The sequence below is a fragment of the Sturnus vulgaris genome, chromosome 5 (assembly GCF_052056855.1).
Source record: "Sturnus vulgaris isolate bStuVul1 chromosome 5, bStuVul1.hap1, whole genome shotgun sequence".
In the NCBI taxonomy this organism is placed as follows: domain Eukaryota; kingdom Metazoa; phylum Chordata; class Aves; order Passeriformes; family Sturnidae; genus Sturnus; species Sturnus vulgaris.
In genome coordinates, this window is record NC_142247.1 from 10,681,108 (window position 1) to 10,697,478 (window position 16,371).

At 40.4% G+C, this 16,371-nt stretch overlaps 1 protein-coding gene across 1 annotated transcript in view; it reads left to right on the forward strand.

Annotated features, from left to right (window-relative positions):
- LOC106855798 (potassium voltage-gated channel subfamily KQT member 1-like) overlaps positions 1-16,371 on the forward strand; it is a 408,060-nt gene that overhangs the window by 37,827 nt on the left and 353,862 nt on the right. Inside the window, exons 6-10 of the mRNA XM_014880742.2 lie at positions 872-1,012; positions 6,052-6,162; positions 6,462-6,557; positions 7,351-7,479; positions 9,376-9,538. Of these exons, the coding sequence (XP_014736228.2) occupies positions 872-1,012; positions 6,052-6,162; positions 6,462-6,557; positions 7,351-7,479; positions 9,376-9,538 (640 nt within the window). The remainder of the gene's footprint in view (positions 1-871; positions 1,013-6,051; positions 6,163-6,461; positions 6,558-7,350; positions 7,480-9,375; positions 9,539-16,371) is intronic.

Consider the following 16,371-nt stretch of genomic DNA (forward strand, 5'->3'; position numbering starts at 1 on the left):
TGCATGTAAGCTTTAAGTAGTTAGAATGAGCTGTTTTCCCTCATAACTAGGTATTGGAATTCCCTGAGGGGCCGGTGGATATCTCATTTAGCATTGCTTTTAAAAGCTTTACATGGTTTAGCATCTGTGGCACCACACATTTTAGCTTGTTTAAATGCACAAGAACTTTTTTTTTTCTCTGAAAACTGAAAATCCTCTAAGTCACAACAGGTCTGACACAAATTTCCTGCCCAAAAATCTTTAGAGAAAATGTTATATTCACAAGGACTGTATCATGCCTTCACAGCAGTCTGCCCTAGCCTTCTTCTTCAGGACTGAAAACCTGACATCTACCTAGCATATTTTATCCTAAAATTTTATCTTAACATGAAACTGTTGAGGCATCACTATCCAGTCTTAAGCAGTCTAAACATCAGATACACAGGTTCAGTGCTCAGATATTGCCATAATCACCAGACATGGCTGCTGTTTCTCAATGTGCTGTTCAGAAAGAACATTTCTAAAGATGCTTTCCTGCTTTAAAAATCTTTAGACAATTAGTATTTTGAGCAGACAGTTAAGTGGAGTGATTCCCATTCCATAATTAGGAGAGATGTCCCACTCTACATTTAGCTGCCCTAAGGATCAAGCCCAAAATGATGGCTTTTTGAACTATTTAACCTGGTATGAATAAAACCCAAGTCAATGCTTTAGATGTTTTACTGGAGGCAAATTTCATACCTGAAATATAGCATACTAATTCTTCTACTGTGATGCAAAAACTCCACAGATATTTTCAATGTTTTACAATGACAGAATATATAAATATATATATATATATATATATATAGGATGAAAACCTCATATGCTTGTTCGCTTTCTCTTTTAATAGGAACTCATAACCACTCTGTACATTGGATTCTTGGGATTAATTTTTTCGTCCTACTTTGTTTATCTTGCTGAGAAGGATGCAGTTGATGAGGATGGAAAGACAGGATTCTCCAACTATGCTTATGCCCTTTGGTGGGGTGTGGTAAGTCCTCACCAACAAAATGTGTGTGCAAACAGGGCTCAGGATTTTCTGTTCAAGTGGTGATCTTTTCAGAAAAATCTGGCATTTCTTTGTTTGCAGAATGTATTTCTGTAGGGAGGCTTGGCAACCTCTTCAGATGGATACAAAGAAATAATATAAGAAATACAACTGAATTATTGGGGTATTAAATTTTATTGTGAAAGCAGGTTAGCAAGTTCTTAGCAAAGGACACTGAATGTTTACAGATATGAAAATTCCACGTCTCAAAAAGAGTAAAAATCCCCTTCAAAACCTATATCACTTCCTTCAAACTCTACTAAATTATCTGCAAAAGGTGCATAACTTCAAAACATATTCTATATGTGAAAGTTGGGTTAATGACTAGATTTTTTAAAAAATCTTTTTGTGTAAAACTCACTCTCTCAGTCATATCTCAGACCTTGATGCAGGTTATAGGTTCCTGTTTTTTATCTTTAACTAGATGCTGCATAAGTCTCTACTTCAATGAATTACACAGAATTACAGACTATATTACATGTAGCCTGAGTCACCACTCTGTAAGTGGTTCACTATAAAAATATTTTAAACATTAAATTCCTGTCACTAGGTTGTCAAGTATTCATTTCATCTGCAGAGTATCACCTATGGCTGTGCTAAACAGTACAAACCCAGAAGAATCTAGTGAAAAAAAAAAAAAGCCACTCAATGGCCAGATGGGCCTGATGATCTAAGGTGCTGGGAAGCAATGAAACCATGAACCAAGCCACAGAGCTAACACTTGTTAAAGTACTCAATGGACATGTGTTAAAATTTTAAGAATATGAAACCTCATGGTTATAGATGTGAAGCAACCTGGAGCTAGTGGAGGAAAGTAATGAGTCTCTCAGAAGTACAGATTGTGCTAAATTTTAAAAGAAAAACAGGGTATAATTGAAAGATACCCCATGCTTGCTTTAAGAGAACAAACCAGTGTTCTTATTCTCACTTATTCTTCCATTATTTGAGCAGTTCACCTCAAACACCAGTGGATCAGTTTTAGCATCCAGTTCTATCCATGTATATTCATGCATGAGTAATTCCTGCATGTGATAAAAATTCCATGTGGACCTAGTATACTCTTCCTACCTTTCCTTGTTTTTTTTTTTAATTTTTCTTTTTTAGCTCTAGTTTTCCAGAGTTGCTTCATTAGTTGCATTGAATATTTAGGTCTGAATTTGAAATACTTCTAATCACTATAAGATACTGCATTGATATGAGTAAAGAGTAAAAAAATTAAGGTTAAAAAAGTCAGGGTGTGTTTCTGCAAGAGTATTTTGGACTTTGGGAATTTAAAAGGAGTTATGAAGACCATCAGAGAAGTGTAAAATGCATATTACCTTGTTGATGACTTGGGATCTGGGTTTCAAAGTGTGTGGATGGGACATGCAAAGTGTTTAGTGGGTTTTGCTGTTTTCCAAAACTTGACTTTCTTTGTGTAGCAGCAAGATAAAATCAGCTCCTCTTTCTCTGGCTGTGTGAGGAACACTGTTCAAATTGTTGTTTAAGCTTTTCAGGCATCTAGGCCTCCTCAGCATTTAGTGAGTCATGGTGCAGGTGCAGTTCACAGCTGGGAATAGGAACAAAGGACAAAGTGAATCAGTTTCTTCTTCTTTTCAAATCTCCTGGAACACAGAAACACACATGTGGAGTTACTAGGGAGTGAAATTTTATTTTTATTTTTGCCTTTCAAAACTGAGCCATTGGAAAAAAAAAATCTTGGTAGCAAGTATTTGAAAGTCTTACATGTCTGACAAAAACCACAGAGTGTATTATGGGGAACGTTTTGCTTTGGGGAGAAAGTGCAAGCTTGCTGAACTTGATACAAATGACCTGAAAGGTTTAAATATGGAGAAAAGAGAAAATAAAGAATGAATGAGAGTTGGAATTAATTGCTAACTATATTCACCTGCTTCAGTTAAATGCAAGGTTTTTTTCTCCTAGATTTGGCAGGCACACAGGTTAAGCTGCAAAGACATATCAAAGACTTGTGTTTCACATGAAGTCCTTCTCAGAAGTTGTAGCATGTAGGGCACAGGTAAAAGCACTTCCAACAGCATGGTCAGTCTGCCAGAATTGCAGCCCATGTCCCAGCAATTGCCCTGTCCCTTTTGGGTATTTTTTCCTTGAGGAAGAAGAGCACATAGGAGGCTTCTCTTCTGTTGGCCCTCCCTGCTTGCCTCCTGCTGCTGGTAATGCTTATTTGCCTTGCTGCACACTCAGCCATTCTGTACCACCAGACTGGAGTTAAATACTCGCTCCAGTAAATTGGCACAGGTACTTGGGACCAGCTGCTCAGAATTTCCAGCAGTAAATTTCCATGCCAGAGGTAGCAGTTTGAATCCCTTTATATTTAGTGTGGCTGTCGAGGTGTGCAGTTCTGACTCCTCACACCTGAAGACACCTGCCTGTCTTAAAACATCTGAGCAGTCCTGTTGACTTCTATTAAATCAGAGTTCTTCCCTCTTTGAGGTGTACATGTGTGTGTTCAGAGCTTGTGCTAAAGCCTGTGCACACTGCTGGAATGTGCCATCATAAATCCCTGTTACAAAAGGTTTCATTTTCCAGGGCCCAGTTCTCCAACATTCTCTGCTCAGAAATACTGATAACTTTGGGACATACAAGTAGGAAAAAAAATCCTGATTAAGAAAGTCAGAGAATTACATTATTTATAGTCCTTTCCATGTATTCAGTGTGCTAATTAGATTACCAACAAGGAACCCTCATAGGGTAGCCAAGGAAAAACTTTCTGAGACATGTTCAGGCACCTGCAGTAGTCTGCCAGCCAAGTGCCTGCTGTGGGGGTGGAAAATTCATCTTTTCTGTGGTTACAGCTTTCATGCTGTCTTCCACAGTAATATTAAGGCAGATCTAACTGCATTACTGAAGTTTGGATTTAAGTCCTGGTGCTGGAGAACTTAGGAAAAAACCCAACCAAAACCACCCCCCAAAAACCAGACCACCCCCAAAACCTAAGAAGCCTTTCAAAAGAAAAAAGAAGGGAAAAGGAAGGAAAAGGCAGAGTCTTTGAGGGGTCATCTGGGTACACTGAGGAGCTGAAGTGCTGTTAAAGAAACAGAGCTTTAACTTCCTCCACTGCCCAGAAACACATGCTGCATTTCAGAGTTGAATTTTGGGGGGTCTGATTCAACTTTGGGGACTGGCAAATTCATGTGTTTGTCCTGCTGGTAGCACACAGCACCTGAGTCACTTGCCAGCCACATTAAATCTGGACAAACACCTGGCAAGGCAGAGCTCCTGCTGAGATCAGTTTGCAGTTCAAAACAACAATATTCATTCCAGGATATAGCTGCTACAAAGTGGTCTTCAAGTGGAAAATTCATATGAATAAACACAAATGTAACTATTTTTTTGAAACTTGGAAAAACTAAGTTTGGTAGTAGTTGGTAATTCTTTCCCTGCAAATCTTTCTTCCAGCTCTGAGAGTAGGAGGAAACATATTCTTCCCATGCCTTTATTGCTTGATAGTTTCTTCTGAGAAGACTATTTTTGCATAACATCCAAGCATTTGTCAGCAAATTTTTCCATAAAAGGCAGCCTCTTTATAGTCAGTGTAAATTTACATATTCTTTTAAGTCTGTTTTGGCTGTGTTTCTGCTACCATTCAAGGCAAAGTGAAGGGAGGGGGACTAGGTTTGGGGCTGGTACATCCAAATAAAAGTACATGTTTTCTATTTACAGTTCTCCCCAGTGGTTAGTATTGATGACAGAGCTCTTCTGTTCCTCAACAGAAGGTTTTTGTGTCTCAAGGGTCCAGGCTGTGTTTCTCACACCATTTTATGGCAGCATCAGGGCTCTGAGGATGCTGAAAACCCAACACCCCTATGGCTCAGGGTCGTTGTTTTAGTCCATGGTCTGTGAGTCTTATCCTGCTGTGACCATGGTGCTGAGGCCCCTGTCAGGTGTGATTCCCATGGCTTGCTGTAGGTTCCTGCTTTGGGATCAGCTGATTGTCCCCTTCCATTGGGCAGCAGGGGCTCCTTGTTACATCTCAGGCTTTCTGATGGACCAGCCTCCACCTGGACCCTCTTTTCCCCCTGCACCAGATCCTTCCTGACATCTGGCTCATAATGAATTCTCTATTGTCCTGCTGGGGCTCTTCAGCAATATCCCCAAACCTCTGTTCCACTCAGGTCCTCCTGCCTCTGGGGCTTCTCAGGGCTGGCCTGCCACCTCCACAGCAAGTCCGTGTAGAGCCAAGTCCCTGCAGGTCCCAGACCCGAGGGCACTAATGACCCTGACCAGCATGACCCCATGGTGATGCTCCATGCACACAAGGGGCAATATTTCAGCACAGGAGAGATGGTCTGTGGCTCAACTGCAGCTGTGTCTAGGTATGGACTCCCTTAATCCTGATTCCCACCCATGGGATGATGCTCTGCTGTTGTGTCCTCCCTGTGGGCTCATGTGCTGACCACCTAATCCTAATCCTGACCTGTGGCTTGCTGCCACAGCTGCCTCATTGTGCTGCTGCCTTAGAATCCAGACTCTGGGATGGACCTGGCTGCACTTTCTGCTTCTGTTTGGCTTGAAAGGAACTGGGTCCTGCCTGGAGAGGTGCTGCCCTGCTGGCTCTGCTGATTCTCTTGGCTCTGATAAGCAATGATCAGATACAAGTTTAAGCACATTGTGGCTCAGACACAATTCTGAGTGGCCAGGTCCTGTATTTGTGAGGGAGGAAGAAAGAAAGCTAAATACAGGGCTCATCTGTGTTCAGGTCTAACTCTACTGGCAGGTTGACTTTGGGAGGTAACACATCCTGGAATGGTTGTGTTCCTCCTCTTGCCATGAGGATTCGGCTGGGATGGGTTAGTTCTGTCCCTTTTCACTCCTGTCAGCACAGGTTTCCTTATCTCCAAATCCACACACTGTTGATTCACACCTGTCTCCTGATACTTCACTAATTCCTTTTCCCTTTCAATCTTTTTCCTCATGCTTTTTGGAGAAAAAAGCACTAAAACAGGTGTTTGTTCCTGGTATAGGTAACAGTCACGACAATTGGCTATGGAGACAAAGTTCCCCAGACGTGGATTGGGAAGGCAATAGCTTCCTGCTTCTCAGTATTTGCCATCTCCTTCTTTGCCCTGCCAGCTGTAAGTAGAACTTTAATCTCTTCATTAAAGGTGTGTCCACGTCTGTGAATGCCTCTGGCTCCTGTAACTTGTGGATTACAGCAATAAGCACGTGCTATTTATTGAAGTTGCACAATTCCACTGTTGATTTGCTCAATTTCAGATCTGTTTGTTGGAATGAATAGAACTCTGACAGTGTAGGCATTTGAAAATTCTTTTTATAAGGTCTTTTATTAAGTCTGTTTATTTTAGGTGCAAAGTATTTTATTTAGGTATGTGAGGCTATATACATGTCTGAGTAGTAATTTTGTCATGTTTAGGGTATTCTGGGGTCTGGTTTTGCCCTGAAAGTACAGCAGAAGCAACGTCAGAAGCATTTCAATAGACAAATCCCAGCTGCAGCTTCCCTAATTCAGGTAAGGCCACAACAGTAAAGTCCTAAAATATCTCAGAGTTTATTGGAGAGACAGTATGGCCTGGAAGTGCAAATACTGAGAATCACCATTCCTAAATTTATTATAGATCTATAGCTTGTGTTTAGCCACTTGGTCATTTTGATCTGCATCAGTAAGTAGAGAAAATGAGATAATTGCCTCTCCCTTTCTGGAAGCTGCACTATACCTGATATTCACAGGCATAATGACACTAACTGGATGCAGTGAGTATATGTGGTGAAATACTAAAAACAAAATAAAAATCTTCATTATAGTATTTAATTCATAACTTCCTTTTAATATTCTTTTAGGTTCTGCACATCTGCCAAATCCTGAGGTGATGAATTTGTGTACAAATATGTGATAAAACACACTTGTTTTTAGAAAAATCTTCCAGCGTAACATTCCATATGAAAATATAAAGAATTAAATAGCACAGTGCACAAACATTCAATGTGACACAATGCAGAAAAAAGAAAGCACAGCATTCAGTGGGGGATTAACTTTTATGAGGGTTGAATTTGATTTATTTGGGGCTTTTTTTTTTTTTTGCTGTGATCCCAGCTCGTGGGAGGAGCACTCCAAGAGCACACTGAATATCTCTGTGATGCATGTGCATGTCCTGGTGCAAATTGCATCCCCCACGGTTGTACTTTATTAGAAATGGTGTTTACCTGAACTGAGGGCTTTGTGGTCCGTGGGATTTGCTGTAAAATTCGCCGTGCACAAACTCAATGGCTGCTCCTGCACTGAGGTTCTTTGGGTTTCTTTACAGACCCTGTGGCGCTGCTATGCAGCAGAGAAATCCTGCACCTCCACGGCCACCTGGAAGATCTATGTGACAGCTCCCATGCAAAATCCCAAAAAGTCTCCAGCGCCATCTAGTCCCGGTCTGAGAAAACAGGTGACAGCACTGGCAGGGCTGGCTCTATGCTTGCTTTTAATTTTAAATTTTAATTTACTTGCCAAAAGCCTTGTGAAGTGCCTGAGCAGTTTGGACACCTGAAATACATTTATTTTCCTCCTTCCACAGCCCAACTAGTTTTGTTTTCCTTAAAATATTTTTGAGGAAAACTATCTTCTAACTAAATTTGATAATAACAGGTACCAACTCTCTGTTATTTTATCATCCTTGGAGTCTCCTACTTTCTCAAAGCACAAGGCAATGGTGCCACTTTCCCGTTCTGCATTCATTTTTCAAAATAATTCATACAGGAAGAAGGTGAAAGCCAGTTTAAAAATTTATGTTCACATGTAACACGTGGCTGACAGCAGCTACTCTTCTCTGAAGTACTCCATGCTGCTTTTATCTCTTTATAAATTAAGGCAAATTCCCAGGCAGGGAAGTGGAAAAGTGTTTGCCTACAAAGATGGAATTGCCCAGGCACAGTTTCGTGGTGTCATTGCCAAGCTTGCCAGAAGGGCAGAGGTCTGCAGCAGGTCAAGCTCGGGGACCCAGCATTTCCCAAATGATGGTCAAGGCCTGCCTTTAGGCAGTGGCATCCCACTGGAGCCTGTTTCCCAGGGAAAAAGGGCTGTACAATTCCCCATGGCACATGGAGGGGGCTGGAACAGCCTGATGTGTGTGCATGTCTGCGTTTTGGTGGTAGTGGGACCTTGCCTTGTCACAGCTGGAGACAGAACAAACAGGAGGAAAGGGCTGAAGCTAAAGTCAGGCTCCTGTGTGTGTGTTGCTGAACAGCAAACAATCCATGGCTGGAGAGATGGGGGAATAAAAGTATTTTCACTCTGTTTTCTCTAGTAAGAGGAACTCCCATAATATATTATTTGTCTGAACCTCCCTGTGCCCTGCGAGCTCTCATTTAAGATCATGGTAATGGTTTTTTCACCTCTTACCAAAGGGTCTTCTTTTGTTCTTTCTTGGTCTGTAACTTCTTATTTTCAGGTATCAAATACATATTGATCATTTTGTGCATGTTGTAGCATTTTGTTCTCCAGAACTCCTATTTTCTTTTCCTGCTTCAAGAGCCTGTAATCTTTGCTTTTAGAAGTATTTTGATGCATGCCAGTGCATCCACTGTCCAGAACAAATACTTATTTCTACCATTTTTCCCCCATTTAATTTTGAGCGTGCATTTGTTTAACTGCTGCAGAGCTGAACAGAAGAAGGAATTCTGAAAGTCTCAATAGTAGACCATAATGAAGTAAGAATTGGCTTAACTTTAGGTCAAGTAGCCTTGTCCCATATGTGAATAACTTGACCCTGCAACTCTTTGTGTTGATCCAAACCTTCATTTTTCATTTTTATCTGCCAGTTATAGTGTGTTTATTAGGCTGTCTCTAGGCTTCTAAAATCAGGAGAACTGTTTGGAGGCAAGAGGAAGGATTTCTCTTCTCTTGATATGCCTAATTTAGCCTTTTTGGCAAAAGGTAAAGTTTTCTTTAGTTCAAGAGGCTACACAGGGCCTAGTTCATGGTTATGTTTAATTAAAGCTTTAGAAAGATATTCCAGACAAGGTGATGTATGCTGAAGTCATTAGAATTTTGTATGCCTTGAGTTTTGGTCCCAATTTGAGAAATTTTACTAATGACCTGATTTTTCAGAATGTTTCTAGTTGTCTTCTGAGAATCAGATTCCTTCCAGATTTTAGTTGATAATTCAGAATCAGATACTTTAAAACCATAAATAAAGGTTGCAGCCCTTTCACTGAATTTCAGTTTCATTCTTTAACTAAATAATGTACAACCTCAAGTGAATTCCTTGTACAGTGAAGCTCACACATGCACTTGTCTGTGTTTTATGGCATCTTCTGAGCTCATTCCATTTCTACTCCCACAGGCCAGAAGATACAGAAGAAAAGGGAAGCTGGGCTGTGGGAATGGTTCTGCACCTGTAATAAACCCAGGAGAAAATTCCTTGTCTGTTCCCCAGATCACTTATGATCACATTGATGAACAAGAGGACAGAAAAGATGTGTCTTTCTACATTGATGAACCCAAAGGTAATTTACTTATACTCAATTTATCATTTTCAAGTGACAAACTTAAAAAGAGTTGACATGATGAAGGGAAAAGTTCTATGAAAAAACAATTCTAAGCTAATTAGTAAAGCAATATGCCTCCAAGCAAGGATGGTTGCATAACAAAAATAGGGGGACACAAATTAAAGGAAGTCTTCAATTCATATGGTGTGAATATCAAAAGAGCTTTCTTTGTTCACCATCAATTAAGATATATTGTTCATTCTTTTTTGAATTATTTCAGAGGGTGGATGGAAAGCTTTCTCAGGTCTCCTTCACCTTTTATCTTTATGTCCTTTTACTTCTGAAGGAAGAAAAAATAAACCAGGAAAAATATTTCTACTTTTTTTACAGTGCCCTCTTAAACATTGTGCAAACAAATTGCAATAAGAAAAAACAACTTTTTTTATGCCTGCATCAACTAAGAGGTTTCGATAAGTGGGGTTTCTTCTCTTGCTTCATTTAAAATGTTGTGTTTTTATATAAGCAATGGTTGTATGTCACCATCTGAAACTGCCTGAATTTCACTGCTGAGTTACCATGCTTGCTTTGTTTGGAAAATCCATTTTTTTAAATTAATTTTGTAATGGAAATGTCCCTATAAAATGGCATTGTTTATTATAAAAGAAGGTTTTCTGGAAAGCTGATTTTTCCCCTTTTGCATTGATTTTCTTTGTCTGATGGGGCTGGGACTCTGTTCTGGATCTGCTACACCTTGAGCTCATAGTCTGAGTCCTGTTCCATACCCAGAGGCATTTCCAGTGCTTTTAGGGGTCTGGGAGAGGGCATGAAGGGTATGATATTTATAACCAAAGTTTCTGCTTTAACTACACATCTCATAACAGAATATTGTGCTCATTCTCAGCACGTTTATTGGGCTGGAGCAGCTTCCCTTGCTGGCCACATGACAGCAGATTTTGCTGATTGTATTTTGGTGTTGTGATGTGATGGATGGAAGCAGCAAAGTGTCGAGCAACTGGTAACAGTCCTGGAGGCCACTAAGATGCTGGGGACTCTGGTGGCTGCTCTCAGAGATCTGCAGTGTATGTTGGTTCACTAAAGCTGTGTTCTCTCCATGGTCATAATTAACCTGAGCAAAGCTCTGTGTCATAGGAAAGAGTGATGAGACAAACCTGTGTCTTTTTCTGCCTGACAGGAAAAATTTTCCCCACTTTCTGAAAATGTTTTCTTCTTGTACTTTCATTATAGCTGGTTGAATTTATTCTTATTCTGGGAGACAGCCATGCATGTTATTCCCTTACCAATTAAATTGTATCTATTTTTCCTTTTCTTTCACATTTTGCCTTAGCCAGTGTCAGGGTTGGGTTAAATCACACTCAATTTGATTTTCCTGATTCATTCCTTCTGTTGCAAAGCTTCCAGGAATGTAGTTGGTGAACTCAATTGCTCAATTGAGTGAACATTCTTGACACCTCTCAAAAGTTTAAACCTGATTTCTCTCAGTGAAATTCCCCTTGCCAGAATTAATAGGCTTCTATTCCTAGGAAGTGGAAGTACTAGGCTCCAAGTCTCTAAAATGGAGCATTTTTTTCCTGTCAGAAAAGGTGAAAGTAGAAAAGGCAGAGAGGATCATACTCCGAAAAAGGTGCTTGAAAGGGGCCATGCCAGCTTCTGTTTGAGTGCTGCTGTGGTGGAATATTTTATTCATTGCTGGTGGGGGCTGGATGTTTTGCAGATGGTGGCAAACTGCAAGGTTGAATCAGATCACTTTTCTAGGCCTGACCTAGAGGAGCAGAGCCATTGCTTTAAACCAGCTCCTTGCTGCTCTGGTCAGGTGTGAGAGAGGAACTGTAGGAAGGCCTGAAATAAATGCCTGTCGAGAACAGGCAACACAGTTAACAGTCCCACTGATAAAATTCCTTGTTCTGGGCAAAAATAGATAGAAATGTAGTTCAAGCATCCTTGAAAAAGGACACATTTGCCTTAATTCAGCAATGGCATTATGTGAACACATCTTTTCTCATGCAAATAGAATTTTTCTAATGACATCTTGTTCATTAGAAATCCACATCCACCCATCTTACTCTTGGCTTGCTCAAACCCTGCTTAGGAAGCAGATCTTCCCAAGCTGGGTAAAAATGATTTCCCTTATTTCTGTGAAGAATTTTAGAGAAAAGGGAAACCTTTACAAAACAGAGATGATCAACATTAAGGTTCTGGGAGTTTCTGTGTGTGCAGAATTAAAAAACCCCATGTATTGGATAGTACATAATATAGAAACAAGACCTTTATTCACCAAAAATGGTAGAATTTAGAAACAAAAACTTGATAACCTGAAAGAAAAACTACTCCTGGCCTCTGCACTGTGCATGGGGTTCTGGGTGTGACTGATGATGGAGAGTGATCTGTAGCACTCAGACTTTGCCCATCCTTACAGAAAGGGAAAGGCCAAAAGTCTTCCACAATAATGGTTTCCTTGTTGGAAATCAAACCTCTCAAAATTAAGCTATTTAGAAAGAAATGAATAAGGAAAAACTAAAACAAACATAGAGATTTAGAAAGTTCTAGAAAATAACTGTGATGCTGAGTCATAGGATGGCATTGCATAAAATGGGTTGGGTTGGAAGGGACCTTAAGGATCCAAGAATTCTGGAATTATTTGGGTTGGAAGGAATCTTGAAGATCATTCATTCCCACCCCCTGCCATGGGCAGGGACACCTTCCACTATCCCAGGTTGCTCAGAGCCCCATCCAGCCTGACCTTGGAAACTTCCAGGGATGGGGCAGCCACAGCTTCTCTGGCCAACCTGTGCCAGGGCCTCAGCACCCTCACAGGGAACAATTTCTTCCTAATATCTAATCTAGATACAGCCTCTTTTAGTTTAAAACCATTCCCCTTGTCCTATCACTGTTTGCCCATGTAAAAAGTCCCTCTGCAGTGTTTTTACGAGGTCCCTTTAGGTGCTGGAAGGCTGGAATGAGATGTCCCCAGAGCCTTCTCTTCCCCAGGCTGAGCAGCCCCATCTCTCTCAGCCTGTCTGTACAGGAGAGGTGCTCCAGCCCTTGGAGCATCTTGTGACCCTCCAGTGCAGTTTGGTTTTTTTTTATGGGTGTCTGTTGCTTCAACTAAGGAACTATTTCATACCAGGGTGTCTGATTTAATATTTTCATGTAGTGGTTTAAAACCCTCAGTTATTTCGTCCTTACCTGAGATTATATCCGTAGGTATTCTCTGTATTCCTGAAATTAATCTTTACCTGTACTTTTGTACCTACTCCTCTGCAGCAGGGTCTGTTATCAGGATGGCAAGACAGCTGCAAGCCCTCTGACATCTCTAATGTTTCTGTAAGGTTTAAAGAAGGCACTCAAATATGAAGATTGTAGTTAATTAGAAGAGCAAGAGTGAGTGGCAAGTCACAGAGACTGATCCACACAGAAGGGAAACAGCATTTTGGTGTAACTAGAGTTTTCCAGATGCATTTTGAGTTTTCTCTTCAGCTATTCACCACAATGCATCCTTCACAAAAGGGACCAGATAGCTGTTTCATAGTTCTTTTTATTAGGGAGGAAAAAAAATCATAGAAATTTGAGTTTTTAGACCTTGAAAGTCAGCCTCCTGGGACAGCTCCAGCAGATGGAATGTATTATTCTCTGTCAGCTGTTGTAGGTTGTATACACAACTCATTATTGTTAGATTTGTCAAAGTCACAAGACTTTCATGGTGATAAATCTCTGCAGGGCTAAAAATAAAATTCCCTGTTTATCACCGTGCTTTTCTGTTTAATTTTGGGAGTTTCTTGTATGCTGATGTATGCACAGTTTAAAGCAAAATTGCTCAAGAGCAGTTTTTTACCTGGAGAGGTGAGAGTACTGCAGTTTTCTCTGACCCCCTTACCTTTCATATAAAATGTGCAGTAGTGTTAATGTTGATTTATTCTGTCTGTAATGACAGTTTGGATGCTGAAATTCCAGCATTCACCTGTCTGGAAATGAGCAGGTTTTTCCCAGATACTGGTAGCATTTCCCAGTAAGAAAAGGGTCTGCTTTCCCATACTGGTGTAGATGGATTACAGTCTGCAGTACCTAGAAAGAAGCAAACACTTTAAGTGAAGTGGATTCAGAGATTCCAGTGCTGACAAGCCAAGAGAAAGGTGAGAAAAAACACGTGGCCAAAATTTACAGAATAAAGCAAACACCAAATCTTTTGAGGGTCTGCATAACTGTCAGTAAGTCTGAAAATCGTAAATATGAAGGTATGCACCAAATTAGCATGAGAAAGTATCCAGATACCATGCTTTTGACAAATGTCATGCTCTTAAGAGGGTGGGTTTAGCAGATGGTGGTGGCTTTGCAGTGAGAATTTGTGGTCAGTGTAGAGCTGTTTAATGTCTCCATTTGTCTGTCAGTTCAGGACTTGTACTGATGGTACTTGCCCATGTGTAAGAATTGTCAAAACTCCTCTTCACCAGGAAGTTTTCAGTCTTTACTGGTTCAACCAGTCTTTACTGGTTTCTGCCCTGAGTGAGAAGTTCCAGTGAATTCTGTGTTTATCTTGTGGCCAAAGTGGATGACAGGGCTGGGGGTGGGGATGGGGCGAGGGGGGGTGCAGGAAAAGAACAACTCTGCCAAACCCACTCTTACATCTGATTAAATCTGGCAGCTTTTGAGGTTTAAAAATTTATTTTTGTTCTGCATTTGTTCAACTCCCTGTTGTGCCTGATTTAAGACCAGCGTTTGGATCACTGGTCACACCAGACTTGAGCAGGGACTTTGTACCAGATGTTCCCAGAGACCATGGCAGTGCAGACTAAGGGAAGGTGTTTGCAGCTCCCTCAGGCTTTTTCTAGACACTATCACCACAGCAGTGGGGGAAAAAAATCATAATTATGAGTTGAAAAGGAGGGCATACTCCAGCATAGACGTTTTGTTGCCAAAATGAGTATTTCAGCTGTTAAAACATCAAAAATGTAGAAAATTAGAGAAGCAAATGAATTGTATTTGAGTCAAAATATTGAGTAATAATGACACAGAGACAGCTTTTTAAAGTGAGATTATAAATTGACCTGATAAATTGTAAAGCTTTTGGTAAACTTTTTCACAGTACTAATACAATCCTGATAATTTTTACTCTGGGATCCAGAATATACATAGTCTTGGTGTGTGAGGCTCTGGGCAAGAGAAGGAAGGAAGAAAATCCGAGATCCTGTCATAGAAATATTTTCTTGACAATGAAGTCAGTAATTGGGTTTCTCTTTTGATATGTTTGAGGAATCTGCAGAATCTTCTCATTAAATGCAGGCCCTTGTGGGGTTTTCCTGACATCTGTACTGGAAGAATCTATTGACTTAGCCAGCCTTGGGAAAAAGAGAGAAATTAAATAAGGTTTTTCAAGAATGGAAAGTCAGAGTTAATAGATAAGGTGTGGCAGAAAGTAGGTTAAGAAGTATTATACCCGGTGTTCTGTATCAAAGAGGGTAAGCACACATTATAAAAGTAAGAACTAGAATTTAGTGCTAGAATAACTGAAATCTTGACCAATTGTTACAGAAGAGAATCAAATGCAATGTTTGCATTTAAAAAAAAATAATTTAAAAGCTACAACTGTAGTAAAAAAAATTCAATTAAAACTGTAAAACTTGCTTTTAAAATTCTGCCTGTTTAGCTGATAGTTATGCTTATTCAGTTCCTGGGTATAACTTGCTGCAGGAGGAAGAGGGGAAGTACACAATGACTTGTTGAAATCTCCTGTCCTTAACATGGAGGAATATGATGTTTGTGGTGACAAGGTGAAAAGGAGTTTCTCCTTTTTCTCCTGGGATCCACCTGGGGTCATTTACAAATGTTTCCTAACACCCTTTGACATATTTCCAAATTTGACATATTGCTGTGCAGCTCCAGGTTTAATCAGAATTTACCATGTTATGTTCCCTTTTATGTGTGTGAAATAGAATTTTTCATTCTCTGTTACCCTTACAACCAGGTTTGTCCTGCTTCACGACTGCTTTTTATTTTAACTGACCATTAGTGAATTATTTATAGCTGTGGGGTCTCCGGTGCCAAGCCTGTGCCCCATCTCTTATCTCCTGCCTGTACTCACACACTGCATCCTGTGTTTCCACTTCTCAAGGCCTCTGATATTCTGCCCAGCCTGTATTTCTGTAAACTCTGTCATTATTTGGTTGTAAATATCTCATCCTACTAAAATAACTGCTGCAGCTACGAAGGCAGGGTTGTGCAACAGAAAGATAAACAGAAGTAAAGCAAGATACAGACACCTGCTCAATTAGAGAAATTGCTGCCACAGCTAAATCAGGGTCAGGTCAGGGAAAGTCTGGACAGAGCAGCCAGAGAAGCCTCATCCCTCAGGTCCTGCAAGTTTATCAGCAGTGCTAATCCAGCTCAGAATAACTTGGGAGACATAGGAGCTCTTTAGTGAATTCACATGACTATCCCAGTCTATAACTTTTCCAGAATTTAGGAAAGACGAGAATGATCTGGGTAAATTGTGAGCATTACCTTAACGGACTAAACTTGAGATGAAAATCTTTGCAGAGTGAAAGTTTGGCCCAGTTACCAACTGTGAAGTGTAAATACAGTAATGCTGTCAGGAAACAGTTAACAATTTTTCCTGTCCCCTAAAAATTAACACTGAATGTGCTAAAATTGACACAACAAATGGTGTCACTTGCTAATGCTTGGAAAATGATTCAATGAGGAGCAAATAAAGTTAGAATATAAGAGAAAGGACTGGAAAAGATGCACAAGTCAGGGGGGGTTTATCTCTCTGGGCTTGCAGAGCAAACACCTGAGAGCCACTAACAGCACTGACAGGAGGCTGCTGAGGTGCAGGATGA